At 54.3% G+C, this 14,899-nt stretch overlaps 1 protein-coding gene across 2 annotated transcripts; it reads right to left on the reverse strand.

The window, feature by feature from the left end:
- Positions 1-9,608: 9,608 nt before the first annotated feature.
- IRX2 (iroquois homeobox 2) lies at positions 9,609-14,872 on the reverse strand. 2 transcript variants are annotated; one of them, XM_029215836.1, is made up of 5 exons: positions 14,612-14,872; positions 12,838-13,243; positions 11,812-12,537; positions 10,919-10,994; positions 9,609-10,216 (listed from the first exon to the last, which is right to left on the reverse strand). In XM_029215836.1, exons 1-4 carry the CDS (start codon positions 14,858-14,860, stop codon positions 10,942-10,944), a joined length of 1,434 nt encoding a protein of 477 aa, XP_029071669.1. In that variant the 5' UTR covers positions 14,861-14,872; the 3' UTR covers positions 9,609-10,216; positions 10,919-10,941. The 2 variants fall into 2 exon arrangements, with proteins under 2 accessions (XP_029071669.1, XP_029071668.1); XM_029215835.1 differs by lacking the exons at positions 9,609-10,216; positions 10,919-10,994 and having other exon boundaries at positions 11,083-12,537.
- Between the last annotated feature and the right edge of the window lie 27 nt (positions 14,873-14,899).

Consider the following 14,899-nt stretch of genomic DNA (forward strand, 5'->3'; position numbering starts at 1 on the left):
CACTGTCTCCACACAGCTCTGTTTGCAGGACAGGTCAGTGGCCTCCGGAAACGTCTGACACTTTCAAGAGCTTGTGGGGTCATCGCATCCCCGATCTGCCCTGAAGGAAATGCACCCGTGCTGCAGAGGCCCCAGCTCTGTCTCACAGGGCTCCACCACTCGAATGCTGCCTGAATTTCCATGGCAGGCATTTTCTAGTTGTCTCACCTCAGTCCTGCACCCATGGCCCTGCCAGACCAATGGACCCCAAATCTCTCTCCAGGTGACTCCAGTGCCATCCTGGCTTAAGGGCCATTGGATTAATGCATGAAGCCACTTAATGGGGAACATAAAAGCCCTGAATGTGGGTGACTGTCAACAAATCCATGCCAAGGTAAAGTGACCGTTTTAAAAAAGCAGCATTTACTTATGAGAGGAGCATGTGATTTGGGAATGGGTTTTCACAAGGGGAAGGTGAGGTGGAAGGTTTGGAGGGCCATCCTTTGGTGGGAAGGATTGTTCAAGTCTCTGTGTGTAAAGAGAGACCTGCTCTCTACCACAGGGTGATGGGATTCTGGCTTGAACCCAAGCCACCTTACACCTCTAATTCCATCCACTCACCGTCACTAAATTCAGTTCTGTCCATTCTGCCTCAATTTCTCCCTTCCATACACCTCTGCTCCAAGCCATGTATGAAAAAATCTCACTTGACAAATATTTTTAATGTATCTCATCAGTATTAGGTTTGCCAGACTTAGCAAATAAAAATAAAGAAAAAATTAAGTTTATTCTTATTTTTTGCATGTGGTTTACTACACAGTTTCTATTGAAAATATACTTAAATGTACACTTTGAATACAATTACTTTTTAATTTTTGAGTGATTATTGTCAGTGGAACACAAATTATGTGAAAATCTTGATTACTACAAGGTAAGGAGTGATCCTGCTGCAAAGAAGACAAGGAAAAAAAATGAATAAATATATAATTTATGAATTACACAGTCTTTATTACTAATCCAAGCTTTGCCACCCCTCAGAATGAAACACCCAGACATGCACAGTAATCGTTAAATTCAATCCTCTTTGATATGGTGATGACTCCCGTGCAAGTTATACTTTGCACGTATTTTGTGACTGTGTCAGCTGAAGGTGTATTTTCCCAGGTAGAAAGCTAAAACATATTGCATGGAACAGTTTATAAGCCTGATTTACAAATGTTCAGGATTCAGACGCTGAATGGGCCTCATTTATCCTCTTGGCCTGACCCCTGCATGGCCATCACTGGGCCTTGGGCTGGGATGAGGTCTGTGAGTGGACCGACCGGGGCAGGTAGACAGTGAAGCTAGGGTCAGCCTAGCCCGACAAGGAGTACCTTGGAAGAGCCTCCGGGGCAGGAGGCTCCGGGCTTTGGGAGGAGAGCCACTTGGGGCACTCAAAGGGCCACGGCAGAATCGTTAAGAGCTGTTCCCTCCCCTGCCAAGGCTGTGGAGGTCACCGGCTTCCATTGCCTTGTCTGGGGTTCTCTGCCTGGCAGAGTGCAGGCACTACCCCTCCTGCAGGACCACTGTCCAGAGCCGGCACTGGGCCCCTGCTAAGGAGGCGCCTGCCCACCCTGTTCAGAGCTTCACCCCATCATCTCCTGTGCGACACCCTCCAGGCGACGACCCCATCACAGTAGTCAGCCCCTTCCTCTAAGCATCCAGCCTGAGGCTGCCGGTGCCCTTGTGCATAAGCCCCTACCGGAATAAAAGTGCCTCCTGGGCCTCCTAACACCACGGTGATTTAGGAACACGACTGGTCCCTGTCCCACAGATTTGCTCTCAGCGGCTTTTCCTTACCTCAAGGTAAGAGGCCAGGAGTGCACCCAGCCTGGGACAACCCGCCAAACTCCTGCAGCCCACAGCCCACCTGCAGCTAAGCCTCTAGCTGCGCACTCTGCCGAGTTTGCACGGGGAAGGCAGGGAGAGGAGGGGCTTCGAGCACCTGAGCACATCATTTGCTTCTACTTAAAGATCTAACGTCAGTCGAAAGTTTACATTATAACTCATTTGTGTGCTGACTCCTGGCAAGACGGCTTTATCTTCTTTCAAAGCACAGCCTTGACTCAGCGCCTGCTTCGTGAGAGGTCCAGCCCCACGGAGAGGTTAAACCAACTGTGTTTCCCATCAGGGCTTGGGCTCATCCCACCCACCGCAGACAGGCCCTCCCGGAGGAAGTGGGCCCTTTCGGTAACCCCTGTTTACATCTGGGCCCGTTACCACCTAACTCACTATTATTTGAGGGGCTGAGTATCACTAATCATTTTAAACGGATTATTTTTCCACTGCTTGAGAGCCAGAAAGAATAAACCTGAAACTGGCCTGGGCCTCCTATTTAAATAAACTAGCGTCCTAGCGCCCGATCTGCCCCACACTTGGGCCCAGGGGTCCCCAAGGCCCCGCCTCCTGCCTCCCGCCCCACCCCCTTCCCGCCTCCAGGCCTTGGCGGGCTGGTCCAGGCTCCGGTCCACCGTCTCCGCTCCAGTCCACCATCTCCCCATCTCGGCTGTACGGACCTCCAGGGTCGAGTTACCCCCGGGAGTCGGATGGCGGGAGGGATGGGGCCGAGGTCGCGTCGGGGGCACAACTTACCCAGATCAACAACAGGGCCCGACTCCCAAAGGTTACAAAGCACACCGCCTCCCCAGACCCAAACTTCACTGCCCCCAGCCCCACCCCAGAGCCTCCCCCGCGGCCGCTGGGGCCTCCTGCAGGTCCTGCCCTCGGGGACCCTCTCCCCACAGGTGGGAGGATGGGGACGCTGCTCCCATTGTCCCGCCCCTGCACTACCAGCTCTGAGCGTCCAAGTCCAAGTCGCCAGTGGCCACCCGAGAACGAGGGCCACAGTATGGTCTGGCAGCCAAGAGTCCCGGAAATGAAGTGCTGACAGTGAGGCTGGGTTCCAGGACGCCCCCGCCCCCCCCCCACCCCCCACCCCCGCCTTTGACTCTGGAGCTTGTCCTGAGGGGCTGTAGCTGGACGAAACCCAGGCGACCTGGCGCGCTCGCGGGCGCCCCCATCCAGGCCGTGAACTCCGCTGCGTCCACGTGGGCTTGTCACCACCTCCAGGCAGCCCTCCAGCTTGTTCTTAAAGAGAAGTGTGGGACGGGAGTTGGGGGGAGGGAGAGTGTGTCGAGGTAACTAAACTTGCTTGATCGGGCCTGTAAAACCCTGACTTCTCCTGGTAAATTCCCTGAAAAGGAGAAGAGATGTCTCAGGCCACTGGACTGCGTGCGGGGAGCCGCACCCAGAGGCCAGCGGCTCAATCGAGCGCCCTCCCGCCCCTGGCTAGGTTTATCCAGGTCGTCCCAGAGGTGCAGCCCCGCCAGGCGAGCTGTGCAGTCAGGCTCCTCCGCGCGGGTCCTGGGAAGGCGGCTGGGGGTGCACGGGGTCCCCGCCCCGGTCACTGCCCGGCGGGACCTTCCGGGCGCGCGCCACGAAGGCGGCCACTGGTGTGGGGCAAGTGCTCTCAGCTGCCGAGCGAATATCACCTCGAGCTCTGCTCCCAGCACCGCGTAGTTGCCTGGTGCGTGCCGTAAAGACCCGCAAAAGAACCGAGGGAAGGGGGCAAACAGCAAGGCTGGCGGCGGCTCCTCCCTCCTGGGCGTGGGGAAGGCTCCCAGCCGACCCTCCCTCATCCTAAACTTGGAGGCAGTGCTTTCGATTTGCGGCAGCTAGGGCGTGGACTCTGCGCCCCTGCCCCGCGCACGCCCGCGCTCCGGAGGGGCAGGGTTGCGGCACCCAGAGCCGCCCGCGAGGGGGGCCGGGAGGAGGGGAGACTTGTCGAGGGGAGGGAGCAGCAGTAGGGCCAGGGTGGGGGCTAGCGGAGTGGAGCTGGGGGCGCAGTCGTCGGAGGAGCCCGGGGTGGGGCCTCCTCTGGGAGCTGGCAGGCGTCGCGCGTCCCTGCAGGCTGGTGGACGGGCCCCGGGCGCCCGGCTGCGGCCTCCCCTAAGGAGGCTGCGAAGGGCCAGACCGTCTCCCCTCGAGGGGACGGGGCCTGGAAGTGGCGGGAGGACATCAGCAGGCCACTGGACCCGAGCCTCCCGGAGCGAGATCTGGGCGGGGCTCTGCCCTCTCCTCAGCGCCCCCCGCGCCCCCTGCACTTCCCAGTGCCCCGGGCGAGGGCTCCCAGCCGGGCCCTGCGGTCGCTCCCGCGCTCTTCGCGGTCCCTGGACCTGCCAGCTGAAGGACGTCCTCAGCCCGGACGGCCCGGGGGCTGGGGACCGTGGAGGAAAGATAGTTCCTTGAAGAAATGATTGTAGTAGTTGTGCAGGGGCCAAACGTGGGCTCAGAACCGACCCTGGGTTAAATGCTATTAATGAACTTCGGGCCCCCGGGTGTCCCCGTGGAGAGCGCGGCCGGGAGCGGGGCGCCTCCAGGTCACGCACCTCACCCGGGGCCGCCGGCGCCCACGGCCCCCTCCTCCGCGCGCTGCGGAGCGGCCTCCCCGGCTGACACTGCCTCTCCCCACCCAGAACGTCGGGGCACCGATTGGCCTTCCCTGTCTCCCTGGGCCACCTACGTGTCCCCACCTGACCTGCTAACTCACCTCCCAACTTTTCAGGGCTCGTGACACCCCCGGGTCACGCGGGACCCGCACCTGCTCAGGACGAACGCTCGGCACCCTTCCCATCCCCAGGCCAGGGTGGTCCCACTGTGCTGGTAGGAGCAGGGCCTGAAAACAGGGGTCCTCCCCCAGCCCACCTTCCCCTGTTCGAAAATGTCAGGGGTTAAAATGTTCGCTTTGCGCTTTCTTTTGATCTTGGAGGGGAAAGGCCAGAAGTGCTGGCACCGTTACGGGCCGTGCTTAGACCTGCGGCTGCGAGCAGTCCCAACCCCACTAACTTTGGTCAGCCTTATTAATTCCAGCAGCACTCTATTTGTTTGTCATTTTCCCCTTTTCCTCGCGAATCATTATTTATGGCAGAGGGGGGACATAAAGGTGCCCGCTAGTAGAATGGAGGCTGGGAGGGAATTTCTGACAAGGAGAGCATGAATGTGTGTTTTCCCTAAAGGTCACCAACAGAAGAGGCCTGGTCTGATCATCTCTTAGAATCGTTACTCAAGAGCATTAACTAATTACCCAATCAGAGAAATGAAAAAAAAAATTCTTTAAAATAACCAAAGGTAATTATAACCCGGTTGTTGACACTAATGGTTAATAATTGATCAGAACTTACACACAATCGTTAATTCCCCCCGCCCCCCACCTAAAAAAACGTGAGTGCTTGTGTAGTGTTATTTTGTTCCTTCCCTCTGGGCATTGCCTATGAAGATCCACTTAGTTTCCATTTGGAGGCAGCCCCAAACCTCACAGCTGCTTCTTTAAGAATCTTAGATTTAATTTGTTTTCAGTTTCATCTAGAACCAAGTAACATTGGGACACCTTTTTAAAAGATGCTTCCTTAGTATCTTGGAGCCACACTTAAACAAACAAACAAAAATCATTCTTCCTCTTTCCTTTTACCTGGGGTTGCAAAAGAACAGAAGGCAGATTTCCTGACTCATCCCATTTGCATTATATTACCAGTAGAGTCCTCCTTGCAAACAGCTTCCATTTTTATCTTTCTTAGAAAGAGCGAGAACACTCTGCCCTCAGCAGAGGGAATACAAGCCTATTTTCTCTGCCTAGAGGGTGGAGGGTGGAGGTGCCAGCTGAGACTATATCCCTCTGTTTGCAGGAGATGCAGGTGAAAAAGCAGAGGAGAGCATGAAAATGGGGGTATTTGCTCCCCAAACTGGGGGTAGAAGTGGTGCCTCCCTCGCCTACCAACGCCTGACGTCCAAGTGCATAGCATCAAACACCGGTTTCCTAGCATTCTAGCCCAAGCAAAGGGAAGGGCTGGCGTGTCGTTTCATCATGGCCAATAGAAAGTAATTTCCAGCAACTGGAAAATTATATTGTCATAGATTATTTCTCCTTATAATAAGCCTTTAAAATATCTGCAGGGATTTGTCACTTACATAAAGGTTTGCAAATACATCAAAGGGATATGTCCCCTTTGCGATCTGTAGAAATTCAAATGACGTTAATCGTAATATCCACATGTCACAGACTGTTGTGTATTGTTCCCAAGATTGTCTCTTGGGTTAACACATTTTTTTTTAATGTTTAAAATGTTATTTTTGTAAAAGGTAGTGTAAAAACACATACTTAATGGGTCTATTTATATCCTTAGTTTGGGGTTAAAATGAATGTTTTCCTTGGGATTTTCAATGCACTGGGAAACTAAAGAAAAAGTATGTGGTGGATAATCAGTGTAGACTGTTACTTTGAGGAACTTTCTAATAATCCAGCGTATTGTTTACATTTGAAAAGGGATGCCTCCCGCTGAAAAGATAAATGGCTTTCTAATGATTTTTGCAAACTTATGTCTCTTTACTGCGACTCGAGCAGAGAATTTAGGGCACATTTATTCCGTCACGTTAAGAAACAAAAGGGTCGACTTGACTCTTAGCCCCTTTGATAATATTTCAGTGCGATTTTAAATGACCCTAAAACGCACGCGGCCAGTGGAGGGCGGCTGCTCCGTCCGCGCTTTCCGCAGCGGTGCGCAAGGGCCAGGTCCAAAGATGCCGGATAAACACGCGCGGGAGGACAGCCTCGCGGGCACCCGGCCGCTTCCGCGCTTCCTGGACCTGCTCGGCGGCGGCGGCGGCGGCGGCGGCGGTAGCGAGGGATGCGGGATGCGCGGAGCCCCGGCCCGGGCGCCCGGCCCCTTCCTCTCCGCCGCCCCCGCGGCCTCGCCGCAGACAAAGGTGGATGAAGTTCTTTTTAAGTTTCAAAGGCAGTTGCCCGGCAGCTTTGCAGAAACAATAACTCTTTTATTGGGAACAAATGTTGACATTTGACGGGCGCGGAGCCTGCGGCCGCCGGGCAAGCCCTCCCCTTGCTCTCAGCAGCGCCCGGCCCCGGGGCCCACCTGAGATTAAAGCGCGAATTCCGATAAATCTGCTTTAAAGCACACGGGGCCGCGCGGGGCAGAGGCCGGCAAGCCGGACCGCGGGGCTGCATCCCAGCCGAGGGGCGGGAGGCCGGGCCAGGCCCGCGTCCCCAAGGCCCCGCGTGCTCGCCACTGCGCGCCCCCCTCTCCTCCGCCTCCGCTAACATCTGCGAAAGTCTTCGTAGGCCAGGACGTAATGTTTGATTAGCTCGATTTTAAAGCAAAAGATAAAAATCAGACGCAGCAACTTCCTTCCCTAAGAAGGGTCTCTCTGTCTCTGTGTCTCTATGGGTCTCTCTTTCTCCCTCGTCTTCCCTAAGGATCTGCGTGGAGAAACCATAACCCACTCTGCATTTCCTTAAAAAGATCCCGCTAAACACCTGCAGCTTTTATGTGCTTAGAGCACATTTCAAAATCAAGTTTTCCAGAAAGAAATTCAGGTCAGGAGGCAGGGTAGGTAAGTTATGGAAATCTTTGATAATTTGTTGGACTTATAAACATCAAAGAAGATTCGTTAGCCTGGGCTAATCTCCTGCGCTGCTTTGAGTTTTCACCCATTGAAAGGTATGCGTTGTCCCTGAGCGGAGGGCTGCTGTGTGTGTGTGTGTGTGTGTGTGTGTGTGTGTGTGTGTGTAGGGAAGGGATCACATGTCCAGGTAAAACAGTCTTCGGTTCCAAAGGGAGACAGCTTTTATCCAGGCTTCAATTCTGAACACGTGCAAGGAGACCAATTTTTGCGTGGGTTTCCTACTTCTCCACTCCACACTTCTTTAAGAGACGCAGTGCCCTCGGTGTGTATAGTCACTGGGGGCATGGTCTTTCAGTGCCTAATTTGTTGAATATTGTCAACTTTCATACTTTTCACTGAATTATAATATTGCATATTGCAGATACTGCTGCCATGCGCACCGCAGTCCCTGCCGATTTAGGAAATACAGCTAATATTAATAAAAGCAAAACTACTTAACGCCTTCGTATGGCAATGCCAAATGCTATCTGGAGGGGAAATCATTATCTTCACAGTAATTCTACAAAGCTTTCAGCTGAGACAAAAACAGGCAAAGGAGCTCCCGCCTCACTTGTATGTCCACAGACTCGAATTTGTTTTCTTCCAGACATGCTGCCACAGAGTAACCAGGCTGCCCACGTGAAAAATCTTCCCTGTTGCCAAGAGATAGCTCAGATCCAAACATGTCGAGGTCTCTTACTAGGAGAGGCAGGAAGGAGAAAAAAATAGTTGTGTACCCCAGAGATTCGCTTTCTGCTAACCTCCAAATGCTTATCTACTCAAAGCCAACAAAATGCCTGAGAAGTAATAGAAAACCGAAACCTTGGCCTGCGTCTCCGTTGGCAGTCAGACCCCACCGTTCCTCCCCACAGGCATGGCGCTGTGACCGGTTCACAGCCCCCTGGATTTGTCTCAAGTGTCTAAGATTACTTTCAAATACCCTTTCTAACAAGACCCCGGCAAGAGGCCACTAATTTCTAAGGCACAAAAAGCCACTGGAGAGAGCTCCGTTTGTCAATATCAACTGGTCCAGCAATTTCCCATCCTCAGACACGTCGGCCTATCGGAGCTGGCAGACGTGTAGACAAGATTTTATAAATTGTTCAATATCAGCCCATAATGAACCCCAACTGACCATTCCAAAGCAGCTAAAAGCATCCGGGATGACCCCCGCTGGGATCCAATAATGCGCTCAGGCTGCAACATTATTAATCACGGAATAAAATAGATGAACCTCTTGAAAAATAAGTGTATGATTGATTAAAGGGCAATCTAAGAAGCTATTATTCTTGTTTTATAACCGTAAGTTATATTCACTCAATTTATCTTTGGAGAGGAAATAAATGATCATTTCTTTTCTGAAATTATATTATATGGATATCCATACAATTTTGCTGAAAATTAAAGTGACAGTTTTGCTGCTTTTATGATACTAATCAAAGGGAATATGTTCCCTGACTACAAATTCTAGACTTGTCCTATCATTAGATAGTAACACAATAACGAGGCAATAGGCTAAGGTTCTTTAAACTTTTCTTTCCCCCCAGGGTAAGGGTAAGAGTCACTGTAAGGAAAATAAATCTCTCCTCCCAGATTTTCGCCGTGTGTTTAATGTGAGTTATATGAAAAGGAGAGTTAAGAAGCCATCCAATAAATCTGAATAATCTACGCCAATTTGGATAATTCAAGGTTACAATAAACAATTATTTCCCTCAATAATTTATGGTGAGGGTGTAACTATTATCCATGTTATCACAATTCTCTAGTTACTGAGGAGGTTCAATGAGCCTATACCCGAAATAAATATAAAATGGATCCTAATGCATAGGCATATCAGATCATTTTATCTTGCCAAGCTTTTAAAATGTATACTAACAAGCCGTTTTCATATTCAGAACACAAAATCTGAATTTTCTTGCAATGCATGTGTACATAAATAACCTAAAACCATACATATCTCCCTACTGTGTACGTCTCTTCCATCTGCCTTTTTGTAGGAGCAGGAGAAGGGAGAGATTATTTTACACATTTTCATTAAAAAGCCTGAGGTCAGATCACCTGGGCAGAGGGGCTACTATCACCAGGACTCCCTACCCAAATCACTCTTCCAGGACAAATGAGCCCCAGACACCACATTGTTGTAGACTAGTTTGCTTTTATTTACAATTTAAGATATAAATTAGTAAAGAATTCTCGTTAAACAACCAACAAAGATTATATAACCAGCAATGTTCAAATAAAAACCAAGCAGAATCTATTTACAAAAGGTTTAGATTCCATTGCAATACAACTTGCATAAATTACTAGAAGCTTTATATCATTATAAAAATAAATATCAAATTTGTTTCCACTTCTTAAGTACTCAAGATCTATAATCACGTTTTATTTCTACTGTGTACATCTTTTACAAATAAACTTTACAGTAAATCCTATCACACCTATAGAATATATACCGTGGCAATGAAGTGATCAATTCAAGATATCCTGAGAAAAAAGATTGTTTTCAAAAGTCACACATACATTGGGGAAGCTATACTATGCCAACAAATTCACATATGTCCAACAAAAGTCTGTTCCAATAGAGTCTGTGGGTTGGCAGTGCCCTGTGGATCCTTCTCTTTTACAGTGGCACAAGATGTGGTCCGGATTTAGAGATCTTTTTTTTTTAATACATCTGTATATTTATGAACTTGGGAAGAGAGAATGGCCTGCTGACTTTTTTTTCCAAAGCAATTGTGACACCTACCTGTGGACCAAGGAAAAGACCAAATCATCCCAAATCCTTCAGTCCCATGCCAACATCATCATATTCTAAAAAGGAGTCCATCTGAAATGGTCTTGCCTCTTCCCCATCTCCAAGATCTGTGATTAGTAATTGTGCCTACTTGTAAAGTGGGTATTTTTTGAGTTGCTGCTGTCAGCCAGGTGAACTGCACGGCCCTACCTAGTCTATCTGGACATAGGGACAAGCCTGATAAAAGCTAGACTAGTCCTTCTATGTCTCTCCAGTCTGACTCTGCAAAGATCATCTATAAAGGCGTTTGATACCCCAACTTTCAGGGGCACTCGCTCATCAAAGCAAGTGTCTATTAAGGGTCTAGCATAGTTAAAAAACAAAGTTCCAAATTGCATACAAATACCCAGATTTTAAGAACCTATTTTTTCCAAAGAGAAAACAACAGCAATAAATACGTTCCAGTTAAAGGAGTGATTCTGTAAAGCAGAACTTGAGCAGAAAAAGAAGGACTCTCTAAAAGAGCATGGATCCCCTCCCACTTAAAGGGGAAAACAAAACAAAACAAAACAAAAAAAAGGGGGAAGATTGCAGTGCTCTGTCCTCATACCCCGTGCCAAAAAGCAAGAAATACACATTAAGCAAGTTTACAGGGCAACTGGTTCGGGGAGGCTTACCCAAGGGGTAAGGGGGAACCCCAGGGAGCCCACTTACTTGCATTGCTGTGTGCGGCCCTTCTATAGGTAGGGCTGGAGGCCTCCACCAACCACGGTGCAGCCCTCACTGGCATCTGTCAGGGGAGGGGGCAGTTAGTCAGAACCCACCCCCAGAGCCATCAGTCTCCCAGACAGCAGCACAGCCACCAGCCTGCACACCCACGCTCGCCATGCCCTTGCCCCCTGCGCCCGGCGAGCAGTCTGGGGGAGCCTGCTGTCTCCACCACCACTGCCTGAGACAGACTTCGGTCATGTTTCCGCGTCCTCATTTTCTCTCCCCCTTGACTCCTTTTACAGGTCTTATCAGCTCAAGCCTGAATTATGAGCAACAGAGACAATATAAAGAAAAGGAGAGAAAGAAAACAGGCTCTCGTTTTCTATTTTGAAGATTTAAAAACTAAGGCCTCTGGGAAGAACTAGAACGTTTTGTTTCCTTCCAGCCAAAGGCAGAAGAGGAGATTCAGCTGAGACTCTATAAAGGGACAGAAAAGACAGAAAGCTTAGGCTCAGTCAGCAGGGGGAAAGCTGTCAGCTGCATGTTGGGCAATCTGTGTTTGCCCAAACGAAAACAGTCACGAGAATACTAGTAACGGTAATAATGATAAATCAAATGAAAAGTCAGCTATAAGGGGGCAAGTCCCGTTGCGTGGCAGGATCGCCTGGCCCTCCGCCCCCTTTCTGCCCTCACCACCCCTTCACTTCTAACTTGTCGTCCAAGAACCACCGTCCAAAGACGTCCTGTCTTCTTCCTGTTCTCCTGTAAGCGACAAAGCTTCCCCGGCCAGACCTACAGGTCCCCCGGCCCCTTCCCCGGCTCCTCAAGGGTGCTCACCAACCGGGGACCCGCCGGCGCCCCCTCCCCCAAGGCCCCGCGGGCCGCAGGCCGCCTACCTTTCTTGGGCTCGTAGCCGCCGCCGGGGGGCCGGTAGTGGGGCTCCAGCGGGTGCGCGCCCGCCTTGCCCGCGTCGCTGGCAGCCTTGGGCGCCGCGTGCAGCGCCTCTCCGGGGGCCGCGGCCGCCGAGTTGTACCGCAGGAGACCCTGGCCCTGCAGAGCCGCGTTCAAGTTCCCGTAGTTTGTGTAGTTGCCGTAGAAGGGCGACGTGTAGTAGAGGTGGCGGCCGAGCAGCGGCGACGCGGGGTAGGGCGAACCGCCCGGCGGCGCCCCTGACGAGGCGGGCGCGGCGGCCGCTGGCAGCCCCGGCGGCGCGCAGGCCGGGCCCAGGCTCGGCTGCTTGAGGTCCGACGTGGCGATCTCGGCCAGAGACCACAGCTTGGGCTTGCTGGCGGGCGGCGGCGCGCCCGGCGACGTCCGGCTGCCCAGGGGCGTCTTGCCGCCGCCGCCGCCGCCGCCCCCGCGGGGCGCGGCCTCGGATGGGGGGCTCAGCAGCGGCGCCTCCACGCCGGTGAGCGGCGACGAGGTCACGGGCTTGGGCGGCGCCAGGTCCCGCTCGCCCTCCTCCTCGTCGTCGTCCTCGTCGTCCTCCAGGTCGTCGTACTTCTCCTTGCACTCCGAGCCCGACTCGCACAGGGGGTCCCCGGCCCGGCACGGCAGCTTCTCTCCGTCCGACTCGGCGGAGCACGAATGATCCGTGAGCGAGTCGACGTGCAGGCTGATCCCTGCAGGGGCGCGGGCACGGTCTGTGGCACCCGGGGGCTCTCTGCCCCACCTGCTCCCTCACTTCGACCCAACCCGAGCCGCGTCCTCCAGGGAGCGCGACCTCCCAGGACGCGTTCACCGAGGAGGAGTTGCTCGGCCCCGGAGCTGCCAGGCGGCCGAGACTCCAGGCCCGAATGTGGAGCGTCGGGCGGGCAGCACCCGCCCCCCCCCCGCCCGACCTCATCCTCCCTGACCTCACCTTGGCGCCCCGCCTGGGAAGAAAGCCCCCGCGACCCTGCGCCCGCCTCGGCCCCTCTCACCTTCGTCCTCCGCCGAAGTCTCGGTGCCCTCCTGCACCTTGTCCGGACTCTCCTCCTTGCTCCTTGCCGAGTCGCCCTCGTCCTCGTCCTCATCCTCGCTTTTGTTCCTGGGGGCCCACGTCATCTTGTTCTCCTTCTTGAGGCGCCGGCGCGCGTTGGCGAACCAGGTGGAGACCTGCGTGAGGGTCATCTTGGTGATGATGGCCAGCATGATCTTCTCGCCCTTGGTGGGGTAGGGGTTCTTGCGGTGCTCGTTGAGCCAGGCCTTGAGCGTGGCCGTGGCATCCCGCGTGGCGTTCTTGCGGTAGGCTGGGTCATTGAGCTGGTACGGGTAGGCCGCGCTTCCATAAGGGTGGTAGCTGATGGCGCCCGTCATCCCGGTCGTGTGTGCGTCGTAGGGCGCACCCTGCAACCGACAAGAGCCTGGTGAGCGGGTCGCTTGGGGACCTGCCAGGCGTCAGCGCCAAGGCGACCCCTCCGCCCGCCCGTGGCCGCCTTTCCCACGATGCCTCCGGCGCTAGAGCTGCGCTTCCCGCGGCAACAGAGCAAAAGGACTCAGCGGGTAATTTAAGGCCAGCTGTTGATCAAGAAAAGCGATACGGTTTTATTATCAAATTTTCCAACTATTTCACTTTCCTAAAACGAGGCATCTTCCCCCAAATGCCCCTGGGCCGCCAGTACAGACGTACACAAACACGAACGCACACACAGGCCCACAGGTAGTTTCCTGATATCTAAATTTCTCTGTATGTTAAGTGCGGCTGCCTCCCCTACTCCCCCTCCCCCGCCCTTATATGGTTAAAAAACTACCCCAGAGCCCCCGCTCCGCTATTCACCGCCCTAAAGCTCGGCAAATCCAATTTGCAACTCAGAAGCCAGTCACCGTTTCGAATTCTTCAAATACGTGGTAATTAGCATGTTAATTCAGCCTTTAACGTTTAAATTCGAGACTTTTACAGCCTTCGCCGAGGCCCCAGCAACTCCAGTGCTGCCCTGGAATTCCGCCGAGCGCGGGAGGTGGCCACAAGCCCCCGTTACGGCCTCCATCATCTAAAATGCGTTTTGCCACACCCGGCCGGGCCCAGCTGCAGACCCCGAGGAGCGCGGGCCGACCACGGGTCGGGGAAGCAGGAGCTGCTCTCGGTGCGCAGGGGACCGAGGCGGCACTTAGCTGGCCAAACGCCGGCCGACACGTTTTTCCGAAGCATGGCCTGTGGGACAGATTAAGGCTGAGATCTTGGCGGCCGGGCCGGGGCCCAGAGCCTCTGCCGATGCTCCCTCCCTTCCCCAACCCAGTGACCCCAAGCCCCTACAAGTAGATGCTAAACACTCGGTAATCGCCCTGGAGGCCCCAGTGGCGCCGACCCTCGCGCCTCGCGCCGAAAGAAGCGAGCGCCGGCCCGCTCCGGACTGCTGGCCGAGCTTCGGCGCCTGAAGGAAGGACCAGCCAGGACAGATCCCATCCCGACCCCAGCGGAGTCGCACTTCACAGGCTCTTGGGGAAAATGACCCCTGCAGCCGAGTGGAAGGGCGTGGAACGCGAGTCTCGGCCCGCGCTCAGGACGTCGCCGGCCGACCGCCCTGCCGCTTGTCCTGGCCTCTCGTCCCGCCAGCAGCGCGGCGACCCCAGTCGGCGACTGCGGAGCCACCTCCCACGGCACGTTCCCCGCGGCCCAGCTCGCGGATCCCCGTCCCCGCTCCGCCAACGCCGCGATCAGTGTCTCCGCGCCCGGCGTCCCGCGTCCAGCCCGCCCGCCCGCCCGCGCGCGGTTACCATGTAGGATGGGAAGCCGGCGGCGGCGGCGGCAGCGTCGGCCGAGTACTGCAGCGGGCTGCCGAAGCCCGTGGCCGCCTGCGCGGTGAAGGCCGCGGAGCCCGGGTAAGGGCTGAACGCCGAGCCCGACGCCGAGCGAGCCAGCTCCTCGCTGCGCGGCGCCGCCAGTGCCGACGCGCCGTACGCCGGGCACGAGTATAGCGCCAGCGAGCCGGGCGCCTGGTACAGGTAGCCCTGCGGGTAGGACATGGTGGGCGCGGGGCGCCGGGCCCGCGTCACGCCGAACAG

This window comes from Monodon monoceros, unplaced genomic scaffold (assembly GCF_005190385.1).
Source record: "Monodon monoceros isolate NGI ecotype Baffin Bay Population unplaced genomic scaffold, NGI_Narwhal_1 Super_Scaffold_12, whole genome shotgun sequence".
NCBI classification, from domain to species: Eukaryota; Metazoa; Chordata; class Mammalia; order Artiodactyla; family Monodontidae; genus Monodon; species Monodon monoceros.